Genomic DNA, 17,500 nt, shown 5'->3' with positions numbered 1-17,500 from the left:
GAGCGGGCTGAGGACAGGCACTGATGTCCCCGTTGTGACAGGTACTGCCCTGAGTGTCGAAATGATGCCAGCGAGGTGGTGCTGGCGGGGGAGAAGCTGAAAGAGAGTAAGAAGAAGGCGAAGATGGCTTCGGCCACATCGTCCTCGCAGAGGGACTGGGGCAAGGTGAGGCGGCCGCGCCCTGCATGCCCCCAGCAGCCCCGTTGCCCTCCCATGCTTGCTCACAGCATTCTTTCCTCTCTGTTTCTGGAATGCACAGGGCATGGCGTGCGTGGGGCGCACCAAGGAGTGCACCATCGTTCCATCCAACCACTACGGACCCATCCCAGGGGTCCCCGTGGGCACCATGTGGAGGTTCAGAGTCCAGGTACCCCCAAACAGCCGGAGTTTGGCCAGCAGGCGCTGGCCTTCCAGAAACCCCATTGCCTGGAGACAGCCGTGCCTTGAACAGGTGGCGCGGCTGGAATTCAAGCCAGCTCCTCCTGTGCTGTGGCCGGGATTCAGCGGGGAGGTTCTTGTAATAGGTGTGGCACATTCAGTGGGAAGGTCAGGCCCCTGGCTCTGAAGGCAGCAGAGGGAGGGGAGGGTTGAGCTTTTTCTACAGCAGCCAGTCTGGAAGAGTAATTTGTTTCTCGGTGGTTTTCACAGGTCAGTGAGTCAGGGGTCCATCGGCCTCACGTGGCAGGCATCCACGGCCGGAGCAACGACGGGGCGTACTCTCTGGTCCTGGCTGGGGGGTATGAGGACGACGTGGTAAGTGGGAGTGGTTTTACTTATTTTTTAATTGTAACATACACATAACATAAAATGTACCATTTTAACTATGTTAAGTGTACATCTCAGCAGCATTACGTACATGTACATTGCTGTGTAACCATCAGCACTATTTATCTCCAGAACTTTCTTATCTTCTCAAACTGGAAGCCTGTCCACATGAAACACTGGTGCCCCATCCCTTTCCCCACACCTCTGGCTTGGACCCTCTGCTTCCTCTTTTTATAAATCTGACTCCTCCTGGGGCCTTAGGAGTGTATGAGTGAGGTCTGAGTATTAGTCCTTTTTTGTCTGGCTGACTTCAGTCAGTATAATGTCCTCAAAGTTCATCCATGTTGTAACATATTATAGGATTTCCTTTCTTCTTAAGGCTGAATAATATTTCCTTGTCTGCATGGTGGACCACACTGTGTTTATCCATTCGTCCATCAGTGGACACTTGGGTTGCTTCTACCTCTTGGTTGTTATGAATGGTGCTGCTGTTGAACGTGGGTATGCGGATAATCTGTGAGATGCCCTGCTTTCAGTTCTTTCAGGTCTTTACAGACACAGAAGCGGAACTGCTGGATCACATGTAATTTGCTGGGAACTGCCATACCATTTTCCTTTCCCAGCAGCCGTGTACAGGGTTCCTGTTCCTCTACATCCTTATCATAACTGGTCATTTTATGTTTCTTTGACAGTTGACATCCTCGCAGGTGTTGTGGGTTTATTTTCAGTGGAATCTTCTTCTGTGTGGAAGGTTTAGCTTGTCCCCCTCTCCGTTTCAGGACCATGGGAATTCATTCACGTATACCGGTAGCGGTGGTCGAGATCTTTCCGGCAACAAGCGGACTGCAGAACAGTCCTGTGATCAGAAACTCACCCACACCAACAGGTTTGCAGAAAAAAGATTTTCTTCTGTTCTCACCAATTTGCTTCTGCCCCATCCTCTGGTGGCTATACAGGGAATGGGCTTGGTTCTGTTTTGGGTATTATGTCCAGGAAGTTAGATTCCCATTGATAATGTGGTGGAATGTGTGGATGCTAAAAATCCATTCAGTGCATAAAAATAAATTCTTCCTCAAAGAGGCCAGATAATAAATCTTTTTGGCTTTGGGCTACGTGGTCTCTGTTGCAGGTAGTCAGCTCTGCCATCAGAGCTCAAAAGCATCTGCAGAACTTACGGAAATGAGTGAGCATAGCTTTGTTCCAGTAAAACTTCATTTGAAAATTAAGCATTGGGCTGGAGTTCACTGACCCCTCAGTTGTGGGATGAGGATAGTCTTTTAAAGCATAAAAAGTATCATAAAGCCCAAAGGAAAAGACAGAGTTGATGACCCAGATATTATAAATTGCATTAGTAAGACTCATAAGTAAAATGAAAAGGCAGATGACTCTTGAGGGGAAAGTCCGCAACGAACGTGATGCATGGTATGTAAAGAGCTGTCGCAAACCAGTAAGAAGAGCTGACAGAAAAAAAGCAAAGGACATGCAGGTCATTCACAAAAGAAATGGAAATCTCCAATGACCATGAAAAATTATTCAACTTTAATAATCAAAGAAATACAAGTTGAAGTGATAGTAAAATACAATTTATTTCCCCTGTGAAATTGGCCAAAAATTCTAAAGTGTTGAGAAATGCCAGGGTACAGACTGGTGTTGCCTTGTTAGTAGAAATACAAATGGGTACCTTCTTTCCAGAAAGGTCTTGAAAATGGTCTTACGACCCTTAAATTCCACTTTGGAAGTGTGTTATGAGGAAAGGAAGTCTTATGAGTAGTAATTTTTGTCATACCATTGTTTTTTTAAAGGCTTTATTTATTTATTTTTAGAGAGAAGGGAAGGGAGAAAGGGAGAGAAACATCAGTGTGTGGTTGCCTCTCACACACCTACTACTGGGGACCTGGCCTGCAACCCAGGCATGTGCCCTGACTGGGAATCGAACCAGCGACCTTTTGGTCTGAAGGCTTGAGCTCAATCCACTGAGCTACACCAGCCAGGGCTATCCTACCATTATGTTAAACAGCAAGATGCCAGTACCTGAATGTCTTTTTTTTTTTTTTTAAGGGAAGGGTTCACTGCACATTTATTTGTCTAGGGGAATATTTTAATTTTAGTAGCTGTTAAAAATCATGTTTTCAGAAAAGATTTAATGTGAGAAACCACATAAGCTAACATTAAATAATACTCCCTGGACACAAACTAAGAAATTTGTTTCACAAGTACTATTTGTATCGAGAAAACGGCATAGTTGCAGCTCCTTTTTCCTCACATCTGATAAAGAGGTCAGAGTGCTGAACCTGACCTCTGCTTGGCCTGCCCCAGGCCCCCGTGCCCTTGGCCGGGACTGATCTGCCGGGCTGGCCTACGTTCACTGCCTCCTTTTCTTGATGACGTCCTCCCCACGTGGTGTGCTAGTATCCTGTGGCTCCAGCAGAAATACAAACCAGCTGATTCAAAACAACAGAAATTTATTCTCGTATCGTACATTTCTGGAAGCCCGAAGTCAAAATCAAGGTGTCACAGGGCTATGCTCTCTCTGAAGTTTCTGTGGAGGGTGCTTTCTCTTCCTCCTAGCTTCTGGTGGCTGCCAGCAATCCTTGGTTTCCCTTAGCTGCCTCCGTCCTTACATAGTTTCTTCCCCTGTATGCCTGTGTCTCAATTTCCTTTTTTTCTAAGGTCACTAATCATTGTATTTTTAGGGTCCCTGTCATCCATTCTGACCTCTGAGCTTTATTTGCAGTCACCCTCCTTCCAAAGAAGGTCACATTCATAGGTTCCAAGGGTTAAAATGCCCTCTCTTTTGGGGGGACACAATCCAACCTATAGTGTGTGGTCCCGGTTCTCCCCGCAGGGCACTGGCTCTCAACTGCAGTGCTCCCATCAATGACCGCAAAGGGGCGGAGGCCAAGGACTGGCGCTCGGGGAAGCCGGTCCGGGTGGTGCGCAATGTCAAGGGCCGCAAGCACAGCAAATACGCTCCCACGGAAGGCAACCGGTACGACGGCATCTACAAGGTGAGAGGTCCTCCCTGTGCTTGCTGGGGCCACCTCCAGTCCCAGAGGACACTGACATCAGCTCTCACCTCCTGCAGGTCGTGAGGTACTGGCCTGAGAAGGGGAAATCTGGCTTCCTGGTGTGGCGCTACCTCCTGCGGAGGGACGACAGTGAGCCTGGCCCCTGGACAAAGGAAGGGAAGGACCGGATCAAGAAGCTGGGGCTGACCATGCAGGTGCGTCCAGGCCGTGCTCATCTGGCTCAGCAGTCCTGCTTCTCCCTCCTCCGAAATGCTGGCCAGAGGCCGAGCTGGCCACCCCTTGCTGTCTGCCCATTTCAGTTCTTCAGCTAGTGGGTATCAGGGATGGGCAGATCATGTGTGCTCCTTTGTGTTCATAGGCTCGGGGTTGAGGTCCAGACTTCTTTCTGTTTTCTTAAGATTTTATTCATTTATTTTTAGGGAGAGGGGAAGGGAGAAAGAGAGAAATATCAACGTGTTGGTTGCCTTTCACGTGGCCCCCACTGGGGACCTGGCCCGCAACCCAGGCATGTGCCCCGCCCTGACTGGGAATCCATCCGGCAGCCCCTTGATTCACAGTCTGCACTCAAACCCACTGAGCCACACCAGCCAGGGCCAGACCTCTCATTGTAGCCGTCTCAGTAGACAGGTTGTCTGAAATCAACTTGGAGCCGCGCCCCCCCCCCCCCCCCAAAAAAAAGCAAAAACCAACCAGAAACACTGGTGGAATAGAGACAAGTCAGTTGTAAAGATGAGGAGGATCAGTCCCTCCCAGCCATTGCTTGCCTTTTTACAGAAGTGGAGTCTTCCATCTCGTGAGAATTTACCCTGGGCCAGAGTAGGGCTTTTTGGCTCCATAATTAGGGTATTTCTGTTTATTATGGTGAGATGCTGTAACAGCCCGATAACTCTTTTGGGACTATTTAGGGAATCTTAATTGTCATTGAGACTCTGATAGCGCCTACCCCTGGGGAGGGGCTGGTTCACAAGGAGTTGTCTTTTGAACATAATGTCTGTACCAGGGGCAATATCAGAAGCTGAGGAACTGGGGAGAAAAATAGCTGTGGGACTGAACACCGGTGCCTGGTGGGAGTGGGGTTTTTATTTATGACTTCAGTTTTCATTGGAACTTAGTTCTTCTTTTAAAGAAGGTTGGAGATTTTTTTGGTGAAACATTTCATAATCAGACAAAGGTAGAAGACTGCATTGCTTTAAATACAGGATTATAATGAAGTCATGCTTGTTTGGACCTGGAGCCCAAGGCTCATCGAAATGGGGCTAGCCCTGGCTAGGTGGCTAAGTCGGTTGGAGTGTCACCCTAGACACCAAAGGGTTGCAGGTTCGCTCCCCAGTGAGGGCACATGCCTATGTTGTGAGTTCAGTCCCGTTAGGGGGCGTATGGGAGGCTGACCAATTAGTGTTTCTCTCATTGATGTTTCTCTTTTCCCCTCTCCCCCTCCCTTCATTCCTTCCTCTAAAAATCTATAAACATCTTCTCTTCCTCAGGTGAGGATTAAAAAAATTGGGTTGGAAGGCAGCTAAGGCCCTGGGGCAGTTGTATGCAAATGAAGTTTCCTTGGGGCACTGCTACATCTGTTCAGTGACAAATGGGCTCCTGCCTGCGGTTGGGCCCCAGCAGAGCTGGCTGCCCCACAAAGTGGGAATGTTTACCACCGGCCCCTTGCTGGACAGCTTGCCTACCCCTTAAAGGAAGTAGTAAAGATAAGACAATCACATTGGCTGGATGTGACTGCTGCGTGTGCTCTAACTTCTGTAGCGTGTCACTCTCACCCCGAGGGGAGGGGGCAGGTTCGCCCTTGTTCCTGGTATGTGTCATAATTGGACTACTGCCCCAGGCTCTGGAGTTGGAGGAGTGGTGCTCTCAGATCTGAGGCTGTTGGGTAGAAGGAGTTAAGGCTTTTAAGGCTGGTTTGGAGACTGGGGAGGAAGTGACAGTGAGGTGAGGGGAGATAGGAGGTGGCAGGAAGTGCAGGGCCGGGGTGGCTGGTGTCAGGGGAGGGCAGACCCTGGTCCCCAAACTGCCCTAGGGAATCTGGGTGGCCCAGCAGGCACAGTACTTCAGCCCGATCCTCACAGCCGCCTCCATCCTTTCATAGTATCCAGAAGGCTACCTTGAGGCTCTGGCCAAGAAGGAGAAGGAGAAAGAGAAGGAGAAGGAGAAAGAGAACAGAAGGAGGTCGTCCAAAGAGATAGAAGAGGAAGAGGAGGAGGAGGAGGAAGAGGAACAGGAGGGTCTCACATCCCCCAGGAAGGGCAAACGGAAGAGCAAGTCAGAAGGTGGGTATCTCTCCGTGGACAACCTGTCCCTGTGGCCCTGGGGCGTGCCCACCCTCACCATTCTGCTCTGTTTTTAGGAGGTGGCAGGGCTGGTGCCTGCTCCCTGGAAAAGGCACCCAAGAAGACCAAGGTGGAGCCGTACAGCCTGACGGCCCAGCAGAAAGGCCTCATCAAGGAGGACCAGAGCAACACCAAGCTGTGGACTGAAATCCTCAAGTCGCTCAAGGATGGGCCGGTGAGCATGCCACGTGGCCTGGGCAGCCTTCCCCACTTCGTTCGGTTCTCTTATTGCAACAAAACAGAGGGAACATCAAATGCACCACTTTATTTCATTTCTTAACCATTTCTCAGGGCACAGCTCAGTGGCATTAACATTCACATCATCATGCAACCATCGCCACCACCGTCTCCAGAACTTCCTTATCTTCCCAAATCAAAACTCTGTCCCCATAGACACTAACTCCCCTTCCCTCCCCCAGCCCCTGACACCCACCATATTTGTGTCTCTGTGACTCTGACTCCCCTAAGGAACTCATGTAATTGGAGTCACACATATTTATTTTGTTGTGTCTGGCTTATTTCACTAAGTGTAACATCTCTGTGGTTCATCCACATTGTGGCAGGTGTCAGAGTGTTCTCTTTAAGGACATTTCATTTAAGGACTAACATTTCATTGTCCGATGAACCACATTGTGTATATCTGTCATCTGTCACTGGACAGTTGAGTTGTTGTCACCTTTGTGAATCGTGCTGCTGCAAACATGGGTGTGCGACCATCTCTCAGTGTCTGCTTCCATTTCTCTTGGGTATTTATAGATGCCCCATGGTTTACGATGGGGTTATGTCCCAATGAATCCATCATAAGTCACATGCATTTGAGACATCTACCAAACGTCACAGTTTAGCTCAGCCCACCACGAACATGCTCAGTGCAGGTACATTAGCCTCCGGTTGGGCAGAATGTTCTTGCTGCTCCTGCCCAGCACCACAGGTAAGTATCAGATTGCGTATCACTAGCCCAGGACAAGATACAAATTCAAAATACGGTTTCTACTGAATGGGTCCCACTTTCACACCATTGCAAAATCGAAAAATTGTAAGACAAACCATCATAAAGTGGGGGCTGTCTGGACCCAGGAGATGGATTGCCAGGTCCCATGGTCACTCTGTGTTCAGCTTTCCAGTGAGACGCCAACCCAGGCTGTCTTTTATTTTCCTCATTTTTTTTTCCAAGCTGTCTTTTTTTTTTTCTTTTTCTTTTTTGATCCTCTTGCCCTCAGTGGGGTGAGTGACACTGATGGGTCACTGCAAGTGAGTGGCTCATTGTCCTCTGGCCGCTTTCCTCACCTGGTGGGAGCTGCTCTCCTTGGCTCACTCTCAGAGCCACACCCCCACCGTGGGCAGTCTGCGGGCATCCTCTGCTCCCAGGCTTTTCCTCCCAGTCATCCCATCGCAGGTTCCATCTTCAGCCCTTCTAGCTCAGCCCCTCCTCCTGCACGTGTCTCCTGTGGCTGCCGTAACAAATGAGCATAGACCTAGTGACACAAAATGACACAAAGTTGTTCTCTCTGTTCTGAAGGTTAGAAATCCTAAATAGTTTTTCTTTCCTTAAAAAAAATTATTTTTTGCCCTAGCTGGTGTGGCTTGGTTGTAGCCTTGTTCCATAACTGAAGGGTTGCGGGTTCAATTGCCTATCAGGGCACCTGCCTAGGTTATGGGTTCAATCCCCGGTCTGGGCACATACGGGAGGCAACCAATTGATGTTTCTTCTCACATTGATGTTTCTTTCTTTCCCTTTTCCTTCCTCTCTCTTTCAAAACAAGGAAAAAATGTTCTCAGGTGAGGATTAAAAGAAAAATTTATCTTTCAATTACAGCTGACATTCAACATTACATTAGTTTCAGGTGCACAGCCATAGTGGTCAGACATTTATGTAACTTGTGGAGTGATCCCCCGTTACGTCCTGCACCCTCCTGACAGCGCGGGCACACGGTTGTTACAATATTATGATTGTGTTCCCTGCGCTGTATCCCCATGACTGTTTTGCAACTGCCAATTTGCACTTCTTAATCTCTTCACCTTTTTCACCTCCATCGATTTGTTCTCTGTATCTTTGAGTTTGTTTTATTTTGCTCTTTAGATTTTATATATAAGTGAAATCATATGGTATTTGTCTTTCTCTATCTTATTTCTTTTAGCCTAATACTCTGTATGTCCATCCATGTTGTTGCAAATGGTAAGATTGCATTCTCTATGGCTAAGTAATATTCCGTTGTATATATATGCCACTTCTTTTTTATCTGTTAGTCTATCCAAGGACACTTGAGTTGCTTCCATATTTTGGCTATTGTAAATAATACTGCAGTGAACATGGGGGTATAGGTATCTTTTTGAATTAGTGTTTATATTTCTTTCAATAAATACCAGAAGTGGGATCACTGGGTCATATGGTAGTTCTAGTTTAAAAAAATTTTGAGGACCCTACATACTGTTTGCTGTAGTCTGCATTCCCAGCAACAGTGCACGAGGGTTCCCGATTCTCCATGTCTTCACCAACCCTCGTTGTTCTGACCAGTGTGAGGTGATGGCTCGTGGTTAATTTGCATTTCTCTTATGGTGAGTGACACTGAGCATCTTTTCATATGTCTACTGGCCATCTCTAGCTCCTCTTTGGAGAAATGTCTATCTAGGTCCTCTGCCCATTTTTATTTTTTTTAAAGATTTTATTTATTTTTATAGAGGGGAAAGAAGGGAGAAAGAGAGGGAGAGAAACATCAATGTGTAGTTGCCTCTCACATGTCCCCCACTGGGCATCTGACCTGCAACCCAGGCATGTGCTCTGACCAGGAATCGAACTGGTGACATTTTGGTTTGCAGACCAGCGCCAGGTCCACTGAGCCACACCAGCCAAGGCACCTCTGCCCATTTTTAAACTGGATTGTCTTTTTTATTAAGTTTTCTGAGTTCCTTATGTAAGTATTTTTGGGGTATTAACCCCTTATTATATGTATTGTTGGTGACTATCTTCTTTCATCCAGTAGGTTGTCTTTTTGTTTTATTGATAGTTTGCTTTGTTGTGCAGAAATTTTTTAGTTTAAAGTAGTCCCCTTTCAGGGTCCTTAATTTAATCCCATCTGCAGAGTTTCTTTTGCTGTGGAAGGGAATGTATACACAGATCCCGGGATTCAGATGGGACATTTTGGGGGCCGTGATTTAGCCAGCCACGTGTTCCTCAGGTCACCTTCTCCGCAGAGTGTTCTTTGAGCACCTGCATTCTGGGTTGGCCTCTCCCAGGCTTCCTGCTGCACTTCCCAGTACCGCTGTGACATTTCTGCCTTTTCCTGTTCCATCTTCACCCTTCCCCCACCAACAGGGCTCCGAGCTGTATGAGGGCATAAGATTCTTCTGTTTAGTCCACTGCTGGAGCCAGGCACCCGGGCAGCATGCAGGAGCTCAGCACTATTTACCGACCAATCCAGATCCGTGCTCTCAGATTACACTGATAGAGCCTGCTCTTGACCCTGACCCTGACCCTGGGGATCCTACTCAGCACCATCAAGGCTATGACCCAGGTCTGCTCTGCCCACTGCCAGGTCCCCGGCGAGACCGGCACCTGTCTTTCTCATCTTAGACTGGCAACCACACCATTGCTGTCTCCCGTGGTTGGGGTAGGAGAATGAAATTAGGGGACCCAAGGCGAGGCTTTAGCAGGGAACCCCATTTTCTGGGGATTCCATCTATATGGTTGTTCATTCTAGTGTAAGGCTCTGCTGGTCTCATGCACCCTCTTTTCTGGTTTTAGAAATTCCTGAGTAAAGTGGAAGAAATGTTCCAGTGTATTTGCTGCCAGGAGCTGGTGTTCCGCCCGATCACAACTGTGTGCCAGCACAACGTGTGCAAGGTGAGAGGAGTGTGCACGGGGTTGGGCCGCCACACGACCGGCACACAGCGTGGGCTTATTGGCTCGGCTTCTTCACTCCTGGCTCTCTGCAGGGCCTCAGCGCCTGCTTCCTGAGTAGCCTCGATTATAGTTGTCTCCCAGCCTTTGTCAAGGGATCCTATTGCTCCACTTCCCTGCTCCCCACCCTCCTGTGTCTCCCTGGTGCTATGGAATCAAATGCCGTCACCTTGCCTGGGCCACCGAGCCCACCTGGGCCTTCTGGCACTTGGGTCACCTTGCTTCATGATTCCAGCCACACAGGCCCTCTGCTGTACATTGGCTGGTACTCTCCCCCAGCCTCTCATATACCTGGGGGTCCGGGGTGGGGAGAGGACACTCAGCAGGTCTGGGGTTTGGTCATAATAAAAAACTGTAAAGCAGGCAGTAAAGGCACAAAGTGCTTGTTTCCTAGAGGAGCAGGAGGAATGCTTCTTGCAGGAGGGGGCCTTAGCCTGTCGCCTACCTAAAGAGGGCCTCCGGGCAGCATTCCAGACAGTTGGAATGGCATGTGTCCGGACAGGCAGGCTCAGCTGAATAGCTGGGGCCTGTGGAGGATGTAGGGCTGGGAGGGGGGCCATAGGCTCTGCCTGGTGGTCAGTCTCAGGAGGGAAACAGAATGGATGAAAGAGACGGGGGCTGAGATTAGACTAGACCAGGGTCTCCCCCTCAGCACTGCAGACACTGGGGCTAGAACGCTGTGAGGGGCTGTTCTGGACACTGAACGATTGAGCAGCCTCCCTGGCCCCCACCCATTTGATGCCAGGAGCTCCTTCAGTCATGACATCCACAGATGTCCCCAGACAGGGCCCAGTGTCCCCTGGAGGAAGAGTCGCACAGTTGGGAAGCACTGGTCTGTGTAAGAGGTTTCTCTGCAGTGTTTTCTGGCCGGAGTCAGTGAGTAGGAACTTATGTGCAGTGCGAGCAGATGGTGTTAGAAGGCAGTGTCCCCGCCTCTGGGTCACTCTCAGCCTCCGAGCTGCTGGTGACTTTGTTCTCCACTGTGGCCCCGTTCCCCGCCTTGGGGCTGTCTTAGTGCCTCAGCTGTCACACTAAGGGAGGAACTCAGAGAACATTAAGCAGTTTGGCCATCAGGGTCAGGCTTCTACTTCTCTGCTCTTGCGCTCTGATGCCATGTTGAATGGGCTGTGTGACCTGGAGGAGAGGCTCAGGGTTGGTGGAAGACAGTGAAATGAGGGCTTTGGAGTCAGAGGCCAGGGTTTGACCCTCCCCCTGGCTCTGTACCCTCCGGTGTTGGAAAGCCCCTCGGTTGCCCCTCGGTGGAAAGGGGCATAGCAGCACCGTCTTGGCCTGCTTCTGGTTCCAGGTGCCATGTGCTAAAGTGCTGTGAGCAAGTATGCAGAGGGAGGTATGAGGTGCAGGGGGAGCTTGCAAAAGGTCAGGCCTGGCTAGCACTGCAGAAGTGGACCAGACTGATGGGGTTTCAAGGACCGAGCATCTCAGGGGTCAGTCATGTGTGTCATTAAAGTGCCAAGGCTGTGAAGGAAGACGGTACCAACTTTTATGTGTCTGCCCTGTTTGTCCATGCAACCGTAGTTAACATCTTCCAGAACCTCAGCGTGGGCGGGGTTATGGGAAAACGACCCTCCATGCTTATGTCTCAGCCCCCGATTTTTTTATTCTATTAAGTTATATCATTGTAGTAAAATACACATAACATAAAATTTACCATCCTAACCACTTTTAAGTGTACAGTCTAGTAGTATTAAATACATTCACACTGTCGTGCAGCCATCCCCACCATCCAGCTCTAGAACTTTCTCACCTTCCCAAACTGAAACTTTGCCCGCATTAGACACTAACTCCTCCTCCCCCTCCCCCAGCCCCTGGCTCCCACCACCTACTCCCTGTCTCTATGGATCTGATTCCTCTAGGGACCTCCTGCGAGTGAAATCACATAGTATTTGTCCTCTTGTGACTGGCTTATTTTACTGAGCATGTCTTCAAGGTTCGTCTACATTGTAGCGTGTGTCAGAGTTTCCTTTTTAAGTCCAAATAATGTTCCATTGTCTGGACGGACCATGCTCTCTGTATCAGTCATCCACTGATGGACACTTGGGTTGTTTTCACCTTTTGGATGCTGTGAATCATGCAATAATCCACAACCTGATTTTTTGACGTGGACCTGAATCTTAGTTGTGTTGAGTAGAAAAGAGTTACCAAGGCTATAAACTTCCTATTTGAAAAAGAATTCAGGAATGTATGAAAAGGGAAACAAGAGTCTTGGTGTGCATCCATGTTACATGTGCTCTGGTGTCAGCAGGCTTTCCACTGTGTCGACATTTGCTCCCTTACCCACTTGCCTGCTGCAGGTACCTGCATACTCGTGTGCATTGTCTCTGTCCCGGTGGGTGGGGTCTTACCTGTTTCTCTGATTGGGCAGTTGGCTCTTCAGGGCCTGTCTGCTTCATAGCTTGGCCTCCACCTGGCTTAGTTTGAACCCAGAAATCTAGCTCAGTGCCAGAATTCTTTCCTTCCCCCCTTTATTCTCATGGACACATATTTATTGGTCCTCTCCTATGTGTCATGTCCTATGCTTGATGCCGGGAGGGTCACAGGGAGTATCTGTTCTATCAGAAATAAACACATTAGTAAACAAAATGATGCCAGAGGGCAGAAGGTGCTATGTCAAGGCACACTGGGGAGATGATAGGATTGGCTGCGTGCAGTGGGGCTGTTTCAGGTAGCGTACAGGAATCAGGGAAGGGTCCTCTGAGGAGTTGACTTGAACCAAGGCACAAGTAATGAGCCAGTGGACAAACCTATTGGGTGGCATGACCTGTAAGTGACAAGGCCTGGAGGCCAGGATGAGCTTAGAGTCTTTGGGGGGTGCTGGGGAGGTCAGGCTGGCAGTGGGTGGTGAGTGGTAGAAAGTGACACTGAGAATCAGGAGGGGCCTCTGGACCCTGTGAGCAGTCAGTAAGTGCTCTCAGCTCTGTCATGGGGGACACCGGGTGGCCAGGAGCGGCCTTGCTGACACGGACAACACATCTCACCTTTCCGCACTCTCTCGTAGGATTGCCTGGACAGATCCTTCAAGGCCCAGGTGTTCAGCTGCCCTGCCTGCCGCTATGACCTGGGCCGGAACTACACCATGCAGGTGAACCAGCCGCTGCAGGCAGTCCTCAACCAGCTCTTCCCTGGTTATGGCAATGGACGGTGATCCTCAAGCACTTCTCGCCTGGCGTTTTTTAAAAACGCATCAGAGGCGTCCTTGGCCCCTCTTGTTTTTAGTGGGCGTAACTTAAACATGTAGTTTTTCCTCTCCTCCCTAAAAAGCCTTGTCTTCCTGATTTTTTTTTATCTATAAATTTTCATGAATATGTATTGTGGCTCAAAGAAAGAAAGTTAGACTTCTCAGTTTTTATCTTGGTTTTTAAAAAAATATAAAGCCTGCAATGTCTCAGCAAAAAAAGAAAAACCCAACAAAAAGCATTTTTTCCTTTTTTATATAACAAAATATTTTTAATAAATTGCCTCTTAGTCCTGGAGCTACAGCCATTAAACTTGATTGAAGAACCAAGTCTAGCCAAGTGCAACAAGGGCCATGTGATTCCATGACATCTACATCCCGAGTCTTTTGTGCAGAGCAGTGGCCTCACTCAGTGCCTGAAAAAACAAAAACAAAGCAAAAAAAAGACCGACATCCGGCCAACAGGAAGTGAACACTGTCCACGACGGGTCTTCGAGTTTGGATTAATGGTGGTGACTTTTGTAGGCCTCTCAGGTGCTGCAGTCTGGTCTACCCATGGGGGACACCTCCTGGGTCTGTTGCCTAAAATATTCTCCAAGATGAACATACTCCTCTCCGCAGCAGACAACCCTAATTCCTGTGGCCTCCATGTCTTCTCGAAGAGTTCTGAACACAGCTGTATCTCTTTTCCTAACCAGCATGAAATGTCATATGACAGATCTAGGTTTGACAGCCTCTGGAAAAAGGGCTTGGAAAGTGGTGTCAGGCGCAGTACGGCCATGACCCAGGATAGAGTCAGTGAAGCGCTCTCAGACCTTGAGCGTGATCGGCACTCTCCAAGTCCCCATCTGGGTTAACGACAGCGCCTCTAGTGTTGATGTGGATGCCATGGACATGGAACATGCTCATCTTCCACTTCTCTTGAGCCCACTCTGTGACCTTTATTGCATCATTCAAGTTGAAGGATTCGTGTTCTTTTCCCTGACCTGCTGCATACAGTTCCAAGAGATTGCTGAGATGTTGAGTTAAAAGCAGGGCTCCATTTTCCATCAGGTGAAGAACTAACTGAAGCAGCTCTTTTCCAGAGTCTTTGATCTTCAACACCAAGCCATGGAATACTGTGTATAAAGAGCCCTTGAAAGACAGAGCATCTTTGTTGAGTGAGAGTCTCTGAAAAAGGTCCTGGGCTACTTGAACAAGATCCTCAGTTTTCTAGAGATGTGTCTCAAATATTTTCCTGTCCTCTCCTAGATATGCGAAATCACGGGCAGCGGTCAGTAATGCCTGAATTATCTCCTGCAAGAGCTCAGGGCTGAAACCTCAGGTGCAACCACAGTGAATGCCTCTTCCCATCACCAGCACAAGTTCCCCAGCCTTCTTACTTTCTGAGTTGTGGATATAGCGTCCTGGGCCTTCTGGTGGGAAGTTCGCCATTAAACGAACCCAAATTACGTGTATCAGAGGCCTAGCTGTCTGAAGCCATCGAATTTCTACGTGCATTTGCTGCAAATGCTGCTGAAGTTCTGCTCCCGCTTTTTTTTTCCTGAATTAGAAATGACTTGGCCTGAAGGCCACTTATATTCCTGATACCAAGTTCTCAAAGGTTCCTGCAAGAAGGCATTGACTGCCTAGAACAATCTTTCCTAGGTGTGTGGGCTTGGCCCCTAAAGCTGAAAGCGAGCGTATCCCCCTGCCAGCATTTTATTGCCAAAACCCAGCAGGATGGTGTCTGGTAGTGGCCCTGATTGTGGTGTGGTCCCGCTGTCATTCATCAGGTCATTGTTGAAAGGGAAAAAGGAGAAAATCCCCCTCAGCCCAGTTTAAACTCTGGCCTCAAAGCCGTCCGCCACCAGCTGGCTTCCATGGTTAAGACCTGCAAGTAGAGACCTGTGTCCCTTGAGCAGAGTTGAAGCCACACAGAAGCTACCTCCTCTGGACTGTCCTCTCTGTGGGGCTGGGTGCACAGCCAGATGCTGTCCGACTGGAACGCCACAGAAGCAGATGCACGAAGCCATGTTCAAGTGCCTTTGGTTCTTTCTTTCTAAACAGGGCTCTTTTTTTTTTTTTAGCACTGTATTATTGAAAATGCCAGCCAGATCCTCAAACCAGCCAACCAGTTTTTTCCAAAACCGGGTGAGTAGGGATGAGTTTTGTCCTTCCTTTAAATTGAATTTTCAACTTGCCAATTGAGAGTTACAAGAGGAAATTTGTTTTTAAAATAAACACTTTCTAAATGAATTTTTTTTGTAGTTACTGTACATGTACCAAGAAATCTATAACCTAGGTTTTTTTTAAATTGTTAATTTTTTTTTACAAACTTTACCAAAGTTTGCAGCTTATACCTCAATAGAACAGGGATATTTTAAATCACATAACTGCAGACAAACTGGAGCAATATTGTTTAAAATGTTTTTTCCTCTTTATTATTAGGTTGTTAATGTATTAGGAAGAAATGACAAAATCCTGTGTAGGCATTTTCTAAAAAGTTCAATATTCCTTGTCCAGATTTTAGATTCTCAGAATAAATATCTTTTACAGTTGCATTTGGTTTTTGTCTTCTATTTGCAAATGGCTTTGTGGCCCACCAGGCACTTTAACAAAAACCACAGGAGACAGACTAGGCAGGTGGCATCATCCCCACTTTGCAGATGAGAAAACAGAGACCCAGACGATCAAAGTGATGGGCAGTGGTTCTAACTGCTTCTCAGGAGGGGTTTGGCTTTGACCTTTATGGATAGGGTCAGCAAACTCTAGCAATGGGGTCAAGTCCAGCGTTCTAGCTTGGGGTGGGGGTGGTCACTTATTCTCATTAAGGTGGGTGCTACTGTCCTTATTTATGTTGGAGGAAGCCGAGGCTGCAGTGGTCCTCCACTTGGAGACCAGCTTGGGCTGTGAGTCAGCGTCACCAGGCTGAATCATCAGCCGAGAAGTTGAATGACCCTAGAAGGGGTGTCTGCAGGCCTGAGGGAATTTGGGCACTCTGGATGTGTAGGGACTGCTGACCTGAAAAGCTATTCCAGCACCAGTGAGAGTCCAAGGATGAGAGAAGGTATTAGTGCTGAATTCTGCGGAGGCTGTTGTTTACATTGGTCTGTTACCCCTCGCTTTTTATGGATGGTCAGGTAGTGAGTGACATGGACATATAATAAAAAAGTTCTGCCCCTTTGTTCTTTAAAATGTGTCAAAAGCCCTTGAAAACATACTAAGTGCAAGAAGGCAGTCACAGTGATCATATGTGATCTCGCATGAAATCTCTAATACAGGGACCCATAGAGACTGATGAGTGATGCTGGGGGCCAGGTCAGGGGGAGAGGGTGTTGGCTGAAGGATGCAGGGCTTTTGAGGTGATGAAAATGGCCTAAATCTGGTGATGGTTGCACATGCCGGTAGATACACTATAGTCCATTGACTGTACATTTCAAATAGAGTTAGTTGTACAGGATACAAATTATATCAAGTATGTCACATGTGAATGTGGAAAATAGAAAAAGATAGCAATGAGGAATGGGAGAAAATCCACAGTGTCCTCAGTTGGGCCCTACACAGGGACAGACCACACTGAGGTGGGTTCATTGTCAAGATTGTGAACTTTCATTTTCAAAGTTAATGTCATTGTTAGAAGATAGCAAAACCCCCAAAAGTGTATTTGTGAAACTATGTAGGAATAATCACAATATTAGGCATATTTCCTGGTAGATTAAAAAAATTTTTTAAATAGCTTTATTGAAATACATTTCATGTTGCCATAAAGTTCACCCATTTGAAATGTACAGTTCAGTGGTTTTTAGCATGTTCATAGAATGTGTGGCCATCATCATTGTGTGGTTCTGGGGGTTCTCGTCCCTCCAAAAGCAACCCCACTCCATCCCCCCGCCCAACAACTGTGAGTCCATTCTCCGTGGATTTGACTGTTGTGGCCTCATGTTTTCAAGGTTCATCCATGTAGCAAGTGTCAGTGCTTCACTCCTTTCGTGACTCAGTGATCCACTTTGTTAATGGACCACATTTCTCTATCCATCTGATTGACTTTTTAACATAAAACTTTTCTTCTTTCCCTGCATTCCAGGTTGTAAAATTAATACACAATCCCTTTAGAATATTTGGCACCTGACTATATAAAGGAAAAGTCAAAATACATAGTCCTTCCACCCAGAGGGTTGCCATTGTCAGGCTTTCTTTGTGTGTGTATATGTGTTGGTACTGTAATATTCAACCTCAGAACAGCATGCTCATACAGTTTTGACTCAGCCATTTTGCAGGTGAGGCATAGAGACAGGTT

At 47.8% G+C, this 17,500-nt stretch overlaps 1 protein-coding gene across 4 annotated transcripts in view; it reads left to right on the top strand.

Annotated features, from left to right (window-relative positions):
* UHRF1 (ubiquitin like with PHD and ring finger domains 1) overlaps nt 1-15,764 on the top strand; it is a 42,115-nt gene extending 26,351 nt beyond the window's left edge. For all 4 annotated transcript variants that reach the window (XM_045830845.1, XM_045830844.1, XM_045830847.1 and 1 more), the window contains exons 8-17: nt 42-165; nt 260-367; nt 649-753; nt 1,545-1,651; nt 3,611-3,773; nt 3,851-3,988; nt 5,890-6,070; nt 6,148-6,305; nt 9,873-9,971; nt 13,045-15,764. In XM_045830845.1, coding sequence (XP_045686801.1) covers nt 42-165; nt 260-367; nt 649-753; nt 1,545-1,651; nt 3,611-3,773; nt 3,851-3,988; nt 5,890-6,070; nt 6,148-6,305; nt 9,873-9,971; nt 13,045-13,191 — 1,330 coding nt within the window. In that variant the 3' untranslated portion in view covers nt 13,192-15,764. The remainder of the gene's footprint in view (nt 1-41; nt 166-259; nt 368-648; nt 754-1,544; nt 1,652-3,610; nt 3,774-3,850; nt 3,989-5,889; nt 6,071-6,147; nt 6,306-9,872; nt 9,972-13,044) is intronic.
* Nucleotides 15,765-17,500: the final 1,736 nt, after the last annotated feature.

Source organism: Phyllostomus hastatus, unplaced genomic scaffold, assembly GCF_019186645.2.
Source record: "Phyllostomus hastatus isolate PE091 unplaced genomic scaffold, TTU_PhHast_1.1 phas_contig_159, whole genome shotgun sequence".
Classification (NCBI taxonomy): Eukaryota; Metazoa; Chordata; class Mammalia; order Chiroptera; family Phyllostomidae; genus Phyllostomus; species Phyllostomus hastatus.
Note: the sequence above shows the minus strand (reverse complement) of the source record. Positions and strands in the feature narration are given on the sequence as shown.